This window comes from Polypterus senegalus, chromosome 12 (assembly GCF_016835505.1).
Source record: "Polypterus senegalus isolate Bchr_013 chromosome 12, ASM1683550v1, whole genome shotgun sequence".
NCBI lineage: Eukaryota > Metazoa > Chordata > Cladistia > Polypteriformes > Polypteridae > Polypterus > Polypterus senegalus.
In genome coordinates this window covers 77,216,758-77,233,854 of record NC_053165.1, presented here as the reverse complement: position 1 = coordinate 77,233,854, position 17,097 = coordinate 77,216,758, and the positions used below count along the sequence as shown (strand labels likewise).

The following is a 17,097-nucleotide window of genomic DNA, read 5'->3' as shown; positions in this document are numbered from 1 at the left end:
AGTACTAGGGTGTTGTACCGTGGTAGCCATTGTGAATGTAGTGAGAAGTCAAGCAAAATGCCCCCTTAACTAAAAAGGTTACAATATGCCAGCTTTCAGGGCACCTCAGGCCCCTCCTGCATAATCAATTATGACTGACGATTACCAATTATTATCAATTCTGAATGAAGAATTTAAGTTAAGAGGGCATTTTGCTTGACTTCTCGTTAGAACCAAAGTGAAGAAGAAATCCAATCAGTGCACTCACAATAATTTCTTTAAAAATGAGTGTTGAATATGCCATCCCTGCCCCCTTTTTCTGACCCCACCTTTCCATTGCAGCGCCTTAGGTGGCCACTACAAGGCACAGGGGGTCTAAGTCCTCAGTCTTTCTCACTGCCCCCCCATATCCTGCCAAAACAATTGCTAAAAACAAAGGATGTAAAGCTGACAACAGTCGCCATCCTGCATCAGTGAGCACTGCGCGAGTCTTTAAAAACACACCGAATTATGAATAGAAAGACCCCTTCATGCCTACTACACGTGAAACTTAACCATTGTGACCCTCCTCCGCATCATACAGATTAGTGCTGTGTGGCAAACACTGGGCACCAACTGTATGAAGTCCACCTCCTTGTTAACGTGAATCGTCTGCAGCTCATCCTGTTTCTCTTACAGACACGGAGAAGAGAGTGCGGCGCTATTGCAGAGCCTAAGACGGGTGCTAGAAGCAGCTTTGGGCTGCCTGATTGGTGGTGCCAGGGCACTGTAGCCTCTTGACTTTACTTAGAGACACACGTAACATCCGGAGCGTGCCTATTCTTTCAATGTGAGTGGACAAAAGAAAATGACTCTCCTTAAAAACCAGTGGCGTGTAGAAGGCCATACCTGTATGAACACCATGCCCGCTTCCACTCCTGTCACATGTGGCATGTGTTGGAAAAAATATGGCATAGATGGCATAGATAGACCCCAGACATCAGGCCAAATGACCACCTTTAGGTTTCATGCCTAAAAGGTCTGCAGGACCAGCAGGGGGCTATGCAGTCAGTGTTGACCAGACCCCCTAGGGCAGGGGTGGCAAACTCCAGGCCTGGAGTACCACAGTGGCTACAGGTTTTCATTCTCACCATCTTCTTAATTGGTGACCAGTTTTTGCTTTTAATTAACTTGACTCAGACCCCGTAGTTGTTTCTTTTTCTTTAATTAGCAGCCAAACAATAAGGAGACACAAAACTAGATAGATAGATAGAGTGAAAGGCGCTATATAACAGATAGATAGATAGACACTATATAATAGATAGATAGATAGAAGTGAAAGGCACTATATGATAGAGTGAAAGGCGCTATATAACAGATAGATAGATAGACACTATATAATAGATAGATAGATAGATAGAAGTGAAAGGCACTATATGATAGAGTGAAAGGTGCTATATAACAGATAGATAGATAAACACTATATAATAGATAGATAGATAGACACTATATAATAGATAGACAGATAGATAGAAGTGAAAAGCGCTATATAACAGATAGATAGATAAGACACTATATAATAGATAGACAGATAGAGTGGATGACAGTATATAATAGATAGATAGATAGATAAGAGTGAAAGGCACTATATAATAGAGTGAATGACACTATGTAATAGACAGATAGATACTTTACTAATCCCAATTCCCACACTCCAGCAGCAGCTTACTGATATAATTACACAATATTAAATATCAGAGTGATAACAATGCAGGTATAACAGACAGGCAGTCCCTTTGTGTAATGTTAACGTTTACCACATGCCCAGCTCCCCTGTGCCCATCACACAATATCTGAAATTAAAGAGAGGTGATGGTCTCAGTCAGGTCACCTCAGTCAGGTCACCAACACATCATGACATTGGTGCTCTTAGAAAGAACTGAAAAACAACAAGAGTGGCAGAGTGAGAGCAGCAGCAAGCCATGGGATTAAATAACGGCTTTAGTTTAACAGCAAGAATCGGCTTCTCATTAAGAAAGTGACTGGAGTGAAACTGGTTGGAGTTTGAAGCCCCAGTTTAGCTGCTCATCTCATTTCTGCTTGGCTGTCATTTAATGAAGAAATGAATCAATTCAGAGGGCTGAACTCTTCTAACAGGGCCATTAAAGTGAATTAGCAGTGAAAACTCGTCCCTGATTATGAAAAGGGTGAGAATGAAAACCTGCAGCCACTGCGGCCCTCCAGTCCCAGAGTTGCCACCCCTGCCCTAGGGAATGACCCCAGCACTCTGTTAAATACCTAGTTTGGAGGATCTGGGCGAAGGGGCTTCTTATCTTGCACTAGTCGGGGGGGACTTGACAAAGTAGGACACACATCTGGAGTACCAGGGTGGCTGCAGTTTTACTTTAGGGGTTTGTTTGTTTATTCAATACGGGGCTGGGAGAAGAGTGCAGGACTGAGCGGACATCCTGGAGGTGAATCTGTTTGTTCTCTCGCCACAGATTGCCACCGAGACTCACGGTCACGTCGGAGCAGATCTGGCGGCTCTGTGCTCTGAGGCCGCGCTGCAAGCAATCCGCAAAAAGATGATGCTGATTGACCTGGAGGATGAGACCATCGATGCAGACGTCCTCAATTCCCTGGCGGTCACCATGGACGACTTCCGTGTGAGTAAGAATTTCTTGTGTGACACCGAGATAGCAATGTGTTCGTGAGACCCGAGCCACGTGGGCTCTTATCTGCTGAGATGGAGGGAGGAAGCGTTAGGAATCCATTGGGAAATCTCGAGAACAAGGCCACCATGGTCTCCAAGAAGCTGCCACTGGCTGCGATTCCATTTTCAGTTACAGGCTGGTACCTTGTGGGAACATCTATTAGTAGAAGAGGCCGACCCTGGCACAGGTGGTCCGCCATGTCTCCGGGTTTCAATATAACCTGAGGGTCAGTTGAGCTCATTCTGATGGCGGTGCAATTAAACAAGCCGATTCTCTGAGCCCCATTCTGTCTCCGCTAAGAGCTCTCGTTGCACATTTAAGATCCCGAGGAATAAACGGACAAGTGCAGTGAAGCTATGAACATCGAGATTCATTATCAGTTACTCTGCCATTTAGAAATAAATAAAGGCAGCATATGAACTAGGAATGGCGGACCAGGCGTCTGTGCTAAATGTCACATTGAGTTCCACTAGAGTTGTCAGTCCCTTGGCTTTTCTTTTATCTCACACCTTTCAGAAGACGCACATCGAGCACGAGGGGTCAAAAAGTGTAGACGACAGCCATAGAAGGAGCAGAACTGACCAGAAATGTTACACCCGAGTTATAAATGACGAACGCGGAGAGACGCCAAGTAGAGCTGAAATGTGAACGGCTCATCTGTTATCATATCAGGACCGAGACCCCCATGAGCCGTGACGAGGGCGACTCGCAGGAGGTGCCCTTTAGATTTACTGGAATTGGTCTGCCAGTCCAGCACAGGAGGATCTGCCACAGTAAAGATGCAGAAATGGCAGCCAGAGGCCCCTTGGGTCGTGTCGTCTGGCTGACAGTAGACTGGCACACTGGGGCTTGCTTGTATGTGATGTGAGGAGATGAAGAAGAAGAACTGATTGGTTGATGTTAATCAGTTGTCTGTGTCGCCTTTGACAATGCCAATAATTGATTTGAAAAAATTAGTAAGACGCCCGCCCAGCCAAGGTGGCCAAATGAGTGGAGCGCGCGTGAGGATTTGAACTTCTGCCCACCCCTGGTTCTCTGTTGTGCCTTCCAGCCAGAGTATGTAGATAATCTGTGGAGAGCGAGAGTCACAAAGCGGCCAACGTCTCCATGAAATCACCGTCACCTTCTGTGTTGTGGTTCAAGTGTGCTGATAAACTAAAGGAACCCAAACCCCAAATCATGCGATTTATTTACAGCATTAGGGTAGTAGAGGTGGATGTGTGCCAGTAGAGTATACAGAAAGAGGAGATGCTTCACCTTTGGGTTCTTGGGCGCACGTGCGCCATCCTCTTGGTTGGCAGTTGGTACAGACTATGGCTCCTGGGTGTCACCTGCTCTGTGTTTGATTTGTCAGGTGCAGAAGGTGCGTTCCAAAGTAGGAGAAACTGAAAGAGGAATTGTGTGCCAAGTGGGTTCTGCCAGTCTGTCTTTACAGCACACACACACGCCACTGCAATTGGAAACGTTTGCCATGACTTCTCAGTTAAGGAGTCCGAGTCTGCTGCTCAGTGAAGGAAGTGGAAGGCTGTAAAGTGGCCACCTCGCGTCTGTTCTTTGTTAAGTGTTTGTAACGTCGGCTGCTTGCCCCCCGGCTGGGCCCAAGATTTAGCTGATTGATGTGCTCCTCTTCTCTTGTCAGTGGGCACTGGGTCAGAGTAACCCCTCCGCCCTCAGAGAGACCCTTGTGGAGGTTCCTCAAGTAAACTGGGATGACATTGGTGGCCTGGAGGAGGTGAAGAGGGAGCTGCAGGAGCTCGTGCAGGTGAGTGCCTTGGCGTTTACGCCAGTATTTGTAAGCTTAGCTTTGAAGCCCTCCTTCCCATCCATCCATGTTTCAATCCAACACGAGGTCACGGGGGTCTGCTGGAGCCAATCCTAGCCAGCACAGGGCACAAGGCAGGAACAAATCCCTGGGCAGGGTGCCAGCCCACCGCAGGGCACACACCAGGGACAATATATGACCACCAATGCACCTCACCTGCATGTCTTTGGACTGTGGGAGGAAACCCACGCAGGGAGGATCTGGGAGGCGAACCCAGACGGGTCTCCTAACTGCGAGGCAGCCACGCTACCCACTGCGCCACCGTGCCGCCCCCCCATGATATCCTTGACTCGTACTACACCACCAGAAGACGAAGCACAGGCCTAGTCGCCAAACCCCAAGTTACCAGTCGGAAAGGGAATGACCCCGGAAAACACAATTCCCTTTGCAAAGTGACTCCTGGGCACTCCACCCTAAATGCAGAGGTCCCCTCCGGAGCGCGGCCACATCCTACTCGTGAAGCCACCCTAGCGAGGTCCGCCAGGAGCCCCCTTGTCTCTGTCTCACTGTCTCTTCGTCCCTTTGCCCACAGTACCCCGTTGAATATCCTGACAAGTTCCTGAAGTTTGGGATGACTCCTTCCCGCGGAGTGCTCTTCTATGGTCCTCCTGGGTGCGGAAAAACTCTCCTAGCAAAGGCCATTGCCAACGAGTGCCAAGCAAACTTTGTCTCCATCAAAGGTCCAGAACTGCTGACAATGTGGTTTGGAGAGTCGGAAGCCAACGTGCGAGACGTCTTCGATAAGGTGAGGCGAGAGTCAGATGAGGGCGTTCATTCTGACGCTCGAGCACTTTGTCACTTTGGAGGACCACATGAGTGCACGTTGCCAGTCAGATATTCGTACCCATGTGATGCACTAAATTACACATAACATTACATTTGGTGACAAAGGTCAGCGGGACTGAACATCACGAAACGAAACGACAATGTGGTTCAGATCCCAAAAGTCTGTTTGTTTGCTGCCCATAGGCGAGACAAGCGGCACCCTGCATCCTCTTCTTCGATGAGCTGGACTCCATTGCGAAAGCCCGAGGTGGCAGTGCTGGCGACGGAGGAGGAGCAGCGGACCGTGTCATTAACCAAATCCTCACCGAGATGGATGGCATGACGAACAAAAAGAACGTCTTCATCATCGGAGCCACAAACCGGTCAGCAGAGTTTGGGTGCCAAGGCACAAAGAGTGTTAGGGCTGCTGCCATGGAGAAGAATAAGTGAAGCTGTGCCAGTACTGAAAACACGTCGTAGTGTAGCGGCGGGGAGTTTAGTGCCATGACTTAACATGTTCAATGCCATTAACACTCGCTGTACCTTCTTACTCTTCAGGCCTGACATCATTGATCCCGCCATCCTGAGACCGGGACGACTTGACCAGCTCATCTACATCCCACTGCCAGATGAAAAGTCAAGGGTGGCCGTTTTGAAGGCCAACTTAAGAAAATCACCAATTGCTCGGGTATGTGGTTTCGCTTATCTTTTACCAACGTGTAACGTGTCGTCCGTTAAGGAAGTCGCTTTAAATCTTTAACAAGTCCATGTCTGACTGCCTGTTTAATGAAGTGTCCTTTGCTGGTCCACCATATTTATCTGTTAGACCAGCTGACAAATCTTTACAATGCAACACATCACTCAGAGTACGAAGGGAAAGAGGAAGATGTGTTGTAGTGCACAGCGAGTAGCCACTAGGGGGCACACCGTGTGGGCCGCGCCACCAGCATGACGTCCAGTTCATCACTGGGCCCACTCCATTCGACAGACACACACACTCCTGAGCCGGCCTGACGGAGGAGATACGTGGAGCGTCAGAGCCGATCTTACAAAGCTAGCGGTTAACGTCAGAGAGGCGTTTGCTGCATCTCGTTTCTCGTAGCTGCCTAGAATACGGGGTGGCCTTTTACCCTCCGAGGCCGAACTTTCTCAGCTTGACCCGCAGAACGGAATGGGAATTACGGCAGCGAGGAAATCGGCCTTCTGCTAGCACAGACCGTCAGATGCGATTACAGAGAGAACGGGAGATGGCACCATGTGGAGCACCAGCTCTGGACTTCATACGACATTTGATAGGAACGTCTAACTTGCCAGTTTTCACAAAGCCTTTGTTGAACCTTCACAGAGGAACTTGAAGACAGGAAACGGAGTTCGCACTAACAGCTCCTCTGGTTCATTTTAGGATGTCGACCTCAACTATTTAGCGAAGATAACGGAGGGCTTCTCTGGGGCAGACCTCACCGAAATCTGTCAGCGCGCCTGCAAACTGGCCATCCGAGAAGCCATTGAGGCAGAGATCAGGTTGGAGCGCGAGCGACAGCGACACGCCGACACGGCCATGGTGAGTACGGGCGCTGCCGTGCGTGGAAGTGGAGGGGCGGCGGGACGTGTAAAGTCTCCTCAGGATAACACGCAGAATGTTCTGGAAAAGAAAGAAATACAACAACAATGACCCAAGTAGGAAAGCAGTGTATAGACAGACAGAGCGATAGATGAAAGGCACTATATCATAGACTGACAGACAGACAGACAGCGTAGTTGGCAGGATTAGATAGATAAGTACTTTATTAATCCCAAGGGGAAATTCACTGGCAGAAGAAGGGGTGCGGGATACGGCTGGGAATCGGAGTTCAGCAGCTGCATTTGTTCAAATCAGTTTGCTTTCCTGCCAGTCACCAGGTAACAGAATGCATCCCAATTGAAACCCACTTTGACTTAGCACAAGATGGCGCCGTGTGCCATTCACATCCGTCCAGCAGCGCCAAAGCAAGTGAAGACCACCGCCACTTGCCCGCTTTGTTCCTCACACGGTGGTGTTTCACTTTTGCCCAGATGTCATTTCCAAGCATGGCACTCTTAATGATGCCATCTGTAAGTTTTTTTTTTTATCTGCTTTTCCTCTCTAAAATGAATCCCTGCAAGAACAGGTTTTGGAAGGAGACTGGCGTGAACGGATGGAATGTGCGCCGCTTCACGTGAGGCCATTTCTTCTAAAGAATGCGATTGGTGTGTAAAAGGCCGTAACGTGGAGCCGCCGTCGTCACTGAAATCACTTGATTCTGATGAGGGGATTTGCTGCCAACGTAAGAGCCTTCAATTGTTATTTGGCATGTGCCACATTACAGCTCCTTAAACTGTCGAGTTCAGTGTGGCGCGTGGGAGTCTGTGTTCGGGTGAGGTACGTCTGAACTTAAGGAGGCCAGGTGTCTCTTCAGATTGGGCTCTCGCTGTGGGCCCGACTGCTGCTGGCATCTTCCCAGGTGTGGCACCTTACCCGAGATGTCCAGCTTTACCTGTGAGCCCACCTCTCGGACCCCACACCCTAAGGCTTACTGTAGAATGAGAGCAGCACTCACGCTAGCCAAGATGGGGCGACAGTCGTCAAGCGCCCAAACATCCTCACGTTCAGCTGCGCTCTTCATTCGTCACACCCTTCAACGTGATTTACACTTCTGAACAAACGATGTCAGATGTTTGAGGTTACTTCCAAGAAGGGAGTGCGGACCCCAACCCCCATGCCTTCCTCTCGGCGGGTGGCTGTCACTTGTCCTCAGCGCCTCTCCTCCTCCGTCATGCTGCCGTGTGCTTGGCGTTCATGCAGGGCAGTAGGGTATAAAGTGTGGCACAAGTGAAGTCAGCAGCCCGACCGTGAAGGTCGCAGATCACGATCGGCACACCGCAGTAGGACGTCAGTGCAAATGACAATGTCTCTTTGCCCCTCTAGGATGACGACTCTGATCCCGTCCCTGAAATCCGCCGAGATCACTTTGAAGAGGCCATGAGATTCGCTCGCCGATCCGTCAGTGACAATGACATCAGGAAGTATGAGATGTTTGCTCAGACTCTGCAGCAGAGCCGAGGTTTTGGCAACTTCAGGTGAGAAGCTTTCTGGGTAACTGGGATGAGGGCTGACATTTTAAAACTTCAGATTGGAGTAATCGTCTGTGTGGCTTGTTGCTCTCTGGGCGTTTTACCCCAAAATGGACTTGACGTTGAGGCAGCTCCACACAGGACAGGCTGGCACGGCCTCTGGGCTGGCGTAGCATACGGTGCTGCCCGCCTGACATGAGTGACGTCACATGTGCATCTGGCCCAAGTCGACAGGGGGCTTCTGCTGAGGCCACTTCTTAGGTACACAAGTTCACATTTTATAAGTTTGGCTCAAATCACAGGTCTGACCACACAAAAGACTCTCTGCCGATTGATTCGCGTCCAGTAACCTCGGTGCACGACGCGGGAGACGAGAGGGAGCCCAGGCCATGTCACCTGCCACCTGCTCTCGTCCCCCTCTGCCACTTCAGTGGCCAGGACTTACAGCCGGACGCCCTTTCTGACATCGGCCTCGTTTAGAGACCTCATTATGACTGCAGGGCACAGGGGTTGGCACCTGAGATTAATATTGTGATGCCTGCTGCTGAAAAGTAGGCAGCCACAGATGAATTGCTTTAAAATGACAAAAAGAAAGAGAGACGTCTTTATAAAAAGTTAAAAGGTTTGGCACATCTGAAAGATCAAAATGAATTCAGGCCTTCTGTGATCTTCTTCTCTCGGCTGCTCCTGTCCTCGTCATCTTGCTCTGTCACCCCCGTCACCTGCTGTCCCCTCTTAGCACATCATGAACCTTCTCTGAGCCCTTCCTCATCTCCTCTACCCTTAGCACCCTTCACCCAGTATACCCAGCCTCTCTTCAAACCAACACAATCTCACCTCGCTGGCTTTGTCCCCAAACCCTCTACTGTCCTCATTTCTAATCCGTCTGTCTATCCTCGTCACACCCAATGCCAATCTTAGCATCTTTAACTCTGCCACCTCCAGCTCTGACTGCCAAAGAAGTAAAACATTTAAGAAGCAGGTGGCTGAGCTGCTGCCATTCAAAGTAAGCAGAAGTGGAGGAGGAGGACAGTGCCGTCCACCCGATGGTGTGGCTACGGGCACACACAGGCAGAGGTCGCGTGCCCAGACTGGCTGTATTTGTTGCTTCACATCTCCGTCGACTGCTTTGTCAGGAGTGGGCAGCTTTCCACAAAGCCGTTTGCTCCTTTGGCTCGTCAACACAATCCTCATCGTTTCAGCGGGCGTCGCTGGTGTGCGGCTGAGACAAAAATGATTACTTGTGTGGCACAGCCTAAGTGCCCATTTGTGTCAGGGTGTGCCCTTTGCATTGAATTTCAGCCGCAGTCGGTGCCCACATTGGCGCTCTTCTGTGGTGTAACGCGTACACTTTGAGCTCCTCGAGGTCTCCTAAATTCTGATGCCCTCTGGAACTTATCCACTGTCACATCCATACTCGCTACATCAAAAAACTGGGGGTCCCCAAAGGAAGTTTATGTGGGCTCAGGGATGGCATGCAGACCCCACCGCAATACAAAGCCTGCATATGTCAAACAGCAGCGGCACGGTGCCAACGTCGGCTCCCCATTTCAGACCTGTTGATAGCAGAGGTGTTTGCTCTAAAGCCATTTGTAATGCCCGCCTCTGTGTGCGTGCCACCTCCATTAACCCGCTGTTGTGGTGCTCAAAAACTGAAAGTCACAGCTCTGACTCTGTGCTAAAGGACATCTTCAGTAGTCGGCCGCCCATCTGTCTCTGGCCTGGGCAGCCACTTCTGCTTGTGCCACCGGTCCCACGTCACTTTGGTTTGTTTTTGTCTGACACCGTTCACCGAGTGCTGACTCAGTTACAAATGACACAACCGTACTGAACACGGTGGCCAGCAGACACCATGTCGGGTCCCATCAAATGGCTTTGCTTGAACAATCACCGCCTTACAAAGCTCTGCCAGTCCAGCACCATCGTGACACTCCCAGTTGGTCACCGTCATCTCCTTCCACTTCCTCGCAACTGTGACGTGCAACAGGAGAACTTCTGGTGTCCTAACATTGCATGACAGAAGTCCCCTCAGAACATAAAGACCTTCTCCACAATAGGAAGGTCATTCCTCCCCTGCAAGTGTCCAAACTGGGCACTGCCACCTCTTGTGAATCGTTCATGGCATGTCCATCCTTCATTTGGATGCCAGCCTCTATAGACACGGGTTTGCCTTAACGCACTAAAACAATGAAGTGTCCAGGTGATGAACGCGAGTGACCCCGGCCACGTTTGTGTGTTAACGATGCCATTGAGTGGTGGCCCGCTGACAACAGAGGACAGGAGAACACAAACCAGCCAGCTTCCTCACTGGACGAAAAATCCTGCGGGGACTCCAAGGGCAGTTACAAGTGACAACTCGGTGACAATCCCAGTGACCTCGGCCCATGCTGGCCGCCCACTCTGCACTACAAGTCCGTGCCAGCCTGTCTCCGCTTTCCATCCTTTGATCCTAAGGCACCGAGTATCTCGAAGTGTCACCGAGGGCCACAGAATAGGGTCATATAAATGACTTGCAAAGATGACATGTGCCCAGCCTCAGCCTGGCACCTCCTGACAGGTGGCCTCGCGGCTCGGCAGCCCAGGGTGGTCACCGAGACCCTCACCGCAGCAGTGACCGTATTCCTCTTTGCCCTTTTAGGTTTCCCTCGCGCTCCCAGTCGGGGGGCACTGGCTCGGGGCAGGGAGACACAGGCCGGGGGAACCTCTACAGTGACGAGGGGGACGATGACCTCTACCAGTAAAGCCAGCGTCCGGATTGCGTCTCCCTGAAGGAGGGCAGCGTTGGGCGTCTTTCTGCCGTTTGTTTTTCTTTGGCTTCTTAGTTTAAGCAACTGCACTTTGTGGTTTCTTCTTTTCTGCGTTTCTCTTTGATTGCTGCCAACGGTCACCAATATGTCACACGACCTCAAGTGTAGACCCTCACTCCTAGTGCTGAACGCAGACTGTGCCATAAGGGGGGCACAACTGGCACTCCTGCCAACATCATACAGGGGCTCGCAATATGTTGGACGGCGGCCAAACTTTAACAGCCAGAGCTACAAAGGGCACAGATGAGTGGGCAGACCTGATGGCAGGGGACACCGGGCTGGCACTCGATTGGATTGTGTGATGCGCTGAGGTGCTGCTCGACGTGAAATCTTCCCAACAGACGAGACGAGACGAGGGGGCACCGGCCAGACACAGGAGCCAGCGGGTCACATCACGAAACCAAAGAGACGTGACGGAGGGCAGGAGAACTGCACGAGACCCTCTGCCATGCTGCGCCGCTTGATGCCACGTCTACGCATATCGCACAGCTTGCCAGCCGTACGGTGGGAGTGCCCAAGCAGCTTGCTAGTCAAATTAAAGAATATTTGGTGGAAGTTGTTAATAAACGGGCTGTTTGACTTTTTCTGGTGGTCTGATTGTCCAACTAAAGCAAACCCCACATTGATGTTGCTGCCCCCCTTGTGTGGCTCAGCAGCAGCTGGACAGCCACTTTAAGCCCCTCAGTGATGCCCTGGGGAGCCCACCTGAGAATCCTCCGCCCAGGCTGCGGGCTCGACATTCCAAGATGGAGGAAGTAGTAAGGCGCAGAAGGCGACGTGAAGACCACGGGGGTCGACTAACAAAGGCCGAGGCCGCAGGTGAGTTTTGAAACCGACGAGAGACGCGTGTGGGGGCAAATGACGGGGTCAAAGGGCACAGATGCCATCACCACACGTCTTGTGAGCTCCAACCTGAGCCATCAAGTCAGGGCCGCCCGATGTTGCAAAATCACAGCACGTTTGCCCACCTGTTTCTGTGCTCCGGTTTAGTTTGCCATTGTGTGTCCTCGCTGTGGTGACAGACCTGCAGCTGTCCTCAGAACGGCACACAAAAGACACGCCGCACACACGGAGACCCCCTCGTTTGTCTGTATGCAGACGTGACCCCTGCTGTCCCAAGTCATTTACGCCTGGCCTGCTCTGTGACCTTAAAAGCTGTGAGAGCAAAATGTCCCCCAGTCCTCAGGTGCAAGTGTCAATAAGGAGGGCACTGCGCACGGTGTTTGGCGGCTGGGTGCCCCTTGTATTCAGTGCCACCTTCACCATCATGCTGTGCTGGTGCCACTCCAGGGTGCGAGGATGGACCCCTCTGTGTGCCAACCAGTACAGGCCAACGGGTGGCTTAAGCTGAGCTCTTCGAGTGGGGCAAAGGGACCAGGGTGAAGTGACAAGGGACACTAATGGTTACAGTTAAACTCTTGAATGCAAGTCAACGCGCTTTAAGGCCAGTGAGTCCAGCCCAGTCCCGGAGACCCCCAGTGACGTCCCAATCAGAGTAATGGGGGTCTCCGGACTTTCAGATACACACACGTCTGTGGTAAAGGTTCGCTTTTCACGTTTCGGTTTACGTGATTCCGGGCCAGTCACCTAGGACAGCAAAGTCTGGGGGGCATCAAACATTCAGAGTGTCTGATGACACTCCCCGGGGACCCCTCTGGCTCTCCCCCGCCACACACACACACACGAGGCCCAGCCCCAAGGATTCGGCGGCCACAGTCAGCGGGCCGGGTGTTTAGGACGGCCCCCGCTCCCTGCCAGGGTGGGTGTTCGTAGTTTTCCTTCCCAGCACGCCGGCCTCGCCAATCAGGTTAAACCGGACGGCACTCCTAACTGAGCAGGCGCACACCCGAGAGCTCCGGGGGTCTGCAGCGAGACCCCAAGTCATCCAATACAAACGAGAGGACGGACCGAGTTAGAGGAGGGCTGTCGGCATTCTGAGGTGGTCCGCAGATCCGCTTTCACGTCCGTTTAAAATCGCCCTCGGACCTCTGACCTGTGCCTTTTGTCTATAAAACAATGGCAGTGGCATCGCCGTTGGGGTTTTCTGGGAGGTCGTCGTTCATCGTAATATTTCTTTCTTTAACCCCAAATATCCACGTAGGTTTGTAGCTGTAGACACAAGTTTGGCTTTTTGTTTTATTCGAACCTACTTTTTGTCACATTTGACTTGCATGTATGGAATGTGATTTGATTTTAATAAATTGAATAACATGTTTTAAAAATATAATAAATTATTATGAAACAGAATAAAAACAACGGGACAAAACCAAAATGTCGATCTATTTCGATAATTCTGTCCTAAAGGTGCACTTAACACCAGTGCTTCTAAAACGACACGAGCGAACGAGCGAGCCACCACCTTAGTGTGATCCGTTCATTTAGTACACGCCGGACGTCGGCCGCCTTTCTTTAACAAAGCAGCACCCGGCTGCTCATCTTGAAACAACGACCTTAACAACGCAGATCTCCAGCCGTGACGGCAAATCCCCTCCCTTTGTCATTTAACGCAAGCCGCGCAGCTTCTTAAACGGCTCAGAGCTTCTCGAGGAATCGCAATCATTACAGTCCGACACTCCTCGAGCTAACAGGAGTCTTGTGTCTCCTAATAAACGCCTTCTGGTTTTATAAATGAACGTCAGCGGCGGCTGCGCGCTCTCTACCACAGGACAGGCGGGCCGTGACGTCACTTCCCATTTGTTGCCCTGGAAGCGGAAGTGGCTTAGCGTGGAGGTGACCTGAGGGTTCACTCAGCGGTGGCGGCTGTTTGTTTGTCCGCTATGGGAGCCCACCTCGCTCGCCGCTATGTGACCGAACGGGACACCGAGCCTGACCCATTGAAGCCGTCCGACTTCCCCTCCGAGTATGGCTTTGGCGAGAGAAAAGAGAGAGGTGACGACCCTTAAGAAGGGGCCGGCGGTTTAACGGCGCGTGCGGGCAGCTCCGGGCGGTCGGGGAGACGCGGGACGCTGAAAAAGCCTGCAATGTGAGCGAAAGGTGGAGGCAGAGCGAGTGCGCGCTGCGTGTGGCCGGCTGCCACCCCTGCTAGGCCGGCCAGGCTGTGGCGCAGTGGCCCGTCGCTCCTTCTCGAGTTTGTGGCTTTTGTGAATGCAGACGCACGAATGGCAGCCCGTTCAGCTTGTCCTGTTATGTCACCCAAGGGGGCTTTCCTGGTAGAATCGCGTCCTTGTAAATCACAGCGACTCCCATCCTAGAGGGGGGTGTGAGTGCGTGCAGCCCCCGTGTGACATGGGGCTCCGGTGTGCGCCTCCTGGCCGTGCCCACCCACTATAGGTCTCGTAGGCATACTTGGTGTTCAGAGCTCTGTGTCAGGTGACATGTCAGTAACTGGCACTGAGGGCAAGTCTGAGACCCCCCACTGTAAAATGGAGTCGCAGCTTCAGGGCCTCCCGATGATAAAGCGATGTGACCAGTGATGGGCCGGCGTCCTGTCAGTGGTGGGTTTTGGAGTCTGCCGTGGTCTTCTTGTGTGTCCATTTCCCGTCCCCTTGTCAGGGTTTATCACACGAGTTACCATCATGGAGTCTTTGACGTGATAAGCGAATTAAAAGAGGAAAAGAAACGACAAGGACAGCACGGCAGCCCAGGGCTCCGTCCCACTTGGGGTCCCCCCTTAGTTCTGTGCTGACTGATGTCTTGTCCCCCTCTTGTCACAGTCATGGTGGCCACACAGGAGCAGATGAATCTGGCACAACTGCCATTGGAGCAGCGGGATTACTGCGCCCACCACCTGATGAAGCTGATGAAGTGCAAGAGGGACAACTGGCCCAACCTGATGGCCTGCCAGCACGAGCGGCACGACTGGGACTACTGCCAGCACCAAGAGTAAGTGACCGGTGGGGACCAAGGGGTGGGTTGGAGAGCCCAGAGTAGATTTCCTGCCCCTGCCATACAAAGAGCTGCCCGTGTGCTTTGTGCCCAGGCGGAGTTACTGGAGGGGCGCAACACGTCGAGATGCCACATTCCTCACAGCGGTGTCCCATCCTGACGTGTGCTGTAAACCCACCTTACACTGAGTGGGGGGCAGCTCTAGCCTATCCTGGTGGGCACAAGGCGGTGGTCCAGCACACATGTACCCCCATTCATGATGGGTCATTTTAATATGGGTGTCTGAACGGCTCTTGTCGTGTAATCTGAGGACTCGCCGGGTGCACCAGTACTGATGGCACACAAACCCCCCCAATTTCCCAGCGCCACTTAAAGCCCCTCGGTGCTCCTTCAGCCCCAGAGATTTCCAAGCTGGCTGTCTCAGTCCGGTGTAACGTGAAGCCCGAGTTTATTTCAGAGTCTCAGTTCAAATCAGTGCCCACCGCTGGCTTCTTCAGTCCTGCCCTTGTGCCTCCACGTTGTGCCGCCCGTCTTCTGCTGCGGTGCCCAGTCCCCCTTCTTCTTCTTCATTGGGCGTCACGCGAGTCCCAGGCCCTGACCGAGGGGAGCCGTTCACGTGACAACGCAGATGAAGTCACCCACGACTGACGGCTCAGTCACATGACACTCGCTTTAACTCTGTAAGGCAACGAGTGGGCACTTCACCCCCTGATGTGCCCCCTACTGCCGGTGGTCAGTGACAGGTCGCCCCTCTTTAAAGGCCCTGTTCAAGGGGGTCTCGCACTTCACCCAAGGCCCGTTTGTGAGGCTCGTGACTTGAGACATCCAGGTGGCTTTTTATCGTCATCCTCCTCACCTTCAGCCACATGGAGTCCTGAGGTGGGGACCTTGCAGAAAGCCCCTCATTCGGTGGAGTAAACGCGACCCCCCGTGTGTCGGCTGATTCAGGTGGCGCTTGTGGCCTCATTTGCCCCGTCTGGTTTGACTGCTGCCCAGTTGGTGAGCCCCCCCTCACACTGTTGTGCTTGTCTCCACAGTTACGTGATGCGCATGAAGGAGTACGAGAGGGAGCGGCGCCTGCTCAAGAGGAAGAAGAGGATCGAGGAAGGCCAGGCGGAGGCGGCATGAGCAGCGCGGCCCCCCAGTCTCTTTTGTTTGTCATTCATAACTCAGTAAATAAAAATGGGAAGCGTCGGCCCACTGGAGTGGCTCTTCTGTGCTCTTCTTGGTCATCGTCCCCAGTTGTCATTCCAGGGCCTGCGGGCCACTTAGTTTTTCTTGTGTGTGGCAGGTGGGCACACATTCACTCTTCTCTCGGATTTTGAATATTTTGTTCTTTTTTAGTTTCTTGATTATCAATGTTAACAGTGCGGGGGTCCGGGACCACCTAGTGAGCCTCCAAATATGAGGCGTCTGCAGGTTTGTGAGGCTCGCATGTGACATCAGAAGGTCACCAGCTGGAGATTTGGCAGTGGGCACCGTCCAGTGCCAGTCCCGAGGACCCTGTGGCTGCAGGGTTTGTCCCCAGAGTTTGTCAGTGGGGTGGTGACAGTGACTGCGCCTTGCTGGCCTCTTGGAGGTGGAGGGCCTGTGCGGGTCTTCTGCTTCGTTATGCCATCAGTGCCCTGCTCTGCCCGATGCCAGCTGTCCTCCTTAGAAGAGGACGTCACAAAGTGACGAGTTCAGAATTTCAGGCAACACCAAGAAATTTGACTTGCTGAGTAAACGGCCGAGAAGATCATAAGGCGCCAGCACTTGAACTTCTCACTGTCAAGCGGGCACTTGCCAGGTGCCGTGAGGGCTCTGGGTAGAAGAGCTTGCCCTCCATGCTCCAGTGCCACCTCTCATTTCCTCTTTCATGGGTTCACTTAGAGTGTGGGGGTTTGGCCCAGAGGGTCCCAAATTAAGTCCTAGGGGGCCCAGTGTAGATGTTTCCTGGCACACCCTTCACTCATTGTGGGCACCTCGCCTCTTGGGTCTATTAGGAAGGGGAAAATGTAGGGCCACCTGGGACCAGGAAGTACAAGTGAAAAAAGAAAAGGGGGGCCGGGTAGGAGTGGGCAGTATGCCAACTGATGAAACTTCAGGAAAGACG

At 52.1% G+C, this 17,097-nt stretch overlaps 2 protein-coding genes across 4 annotated transcripts in view; both read left to right on the top strand.

The window, feature by feature from the left end:
• zgc:136908 overlaps positions 1-11,740 on the top strand; it is a 30,613-nt gene extending 18,873 nt beyond the window's left edge. For both annotated transcript variants that reach the window (XM_039772402.1, XM_039772403.1), the window contains exons 11-18: positions 2,460-2,624; positions 4,312-4,434; positions 5,027-5,239; positions 5,464-5,642; positions 5,818-5,947; positions 6,662-6,820; positions 8,204-8,355; positions 10,988-11,740. In XM_039772402.1, the coding sequence (XP_039628336.1) occupies positions 2,460-2,624; positions 4,312-4,434; positions 5,027-5,239; positions 5,464-5,642; positions 5,818-5,947; positions 6,662-6,820; positions 8,204-8,355; positions 10,988-11,090 (1,224 nt within the window). In that variant the 3' untranslated portion in view covers positions 11,091-11,740. The remainder of the gene's footprint in view (positions 1-2,459; positions 2,625-4,311; positions 4,435-5,026; positions 5,240-5,463; positions 5,643-5,817; positions 5,948-6,661; positions 6,821-8,203; positions 8,356-10,987) is intronic.
• A 65-nt stretch (positions 11,741-11,805) lies between these two features.
• ndufb7 (NADH:ubiquinone oxidoreductase subunit B7) lies at positions 11,806-16,207 on the top strand. 2 transcript variants are annotated; one of them, XM_039772459.1, is made up of 3 exons: positions 11,806-11,975; positions 14,831-14,999; positions 16,040-16,207. In XM_039772459.1, the coding sequence occupies exons 1-3, from the start codon at positions 11,903-11,905 to the stop codon at positions 16,128-16,130; spliced, it is 333 nt and encodes a 110-aa protein (XP_039628393.1). In that variant the 5' UTR covers positions 11,806-11,902; the 3' UTR covers positions 16,131-16,207. The 2 variants fall into 2 exon arrangements, with proteins under 2 accessions (XP_039628393.1, XP_039628392.1); XM_039772458.1 differs by lacking the exon at positions 11,806-11,975 and adding an exon at positions 13,860-14,045.
• Positions 16,208-17,097: the final 890 nt, after the last annotated feature.

What these genes read in the sequence shown, in the direction of transcription:
- ndufb7 (XM_039772458.1), top strand. Translation starts at nt 13,934, where the DNA reads ATGGGAGCCCACCTCGCTCGCCGCTATGTGACCGAACGGGACACCGAG. An exon ending in TGGCGAGAGAAAAGAGAGAG is followed by an intron (nt 14,046 to 14,830) that starts GTGACGACCCTT and finishes CTCTTGTCACAG; the next exon opens with TCATGGTGGCCACACAGGAG. An exon ending in GACTACTGCCAGCACCAAGA is followed by an intron (nt 15,000 to 16,039) that starts GTAAGTGACCGG and finishes TTGTCTCCACAG; the next exon opens with TTACGTGATGCGCATGAAGG.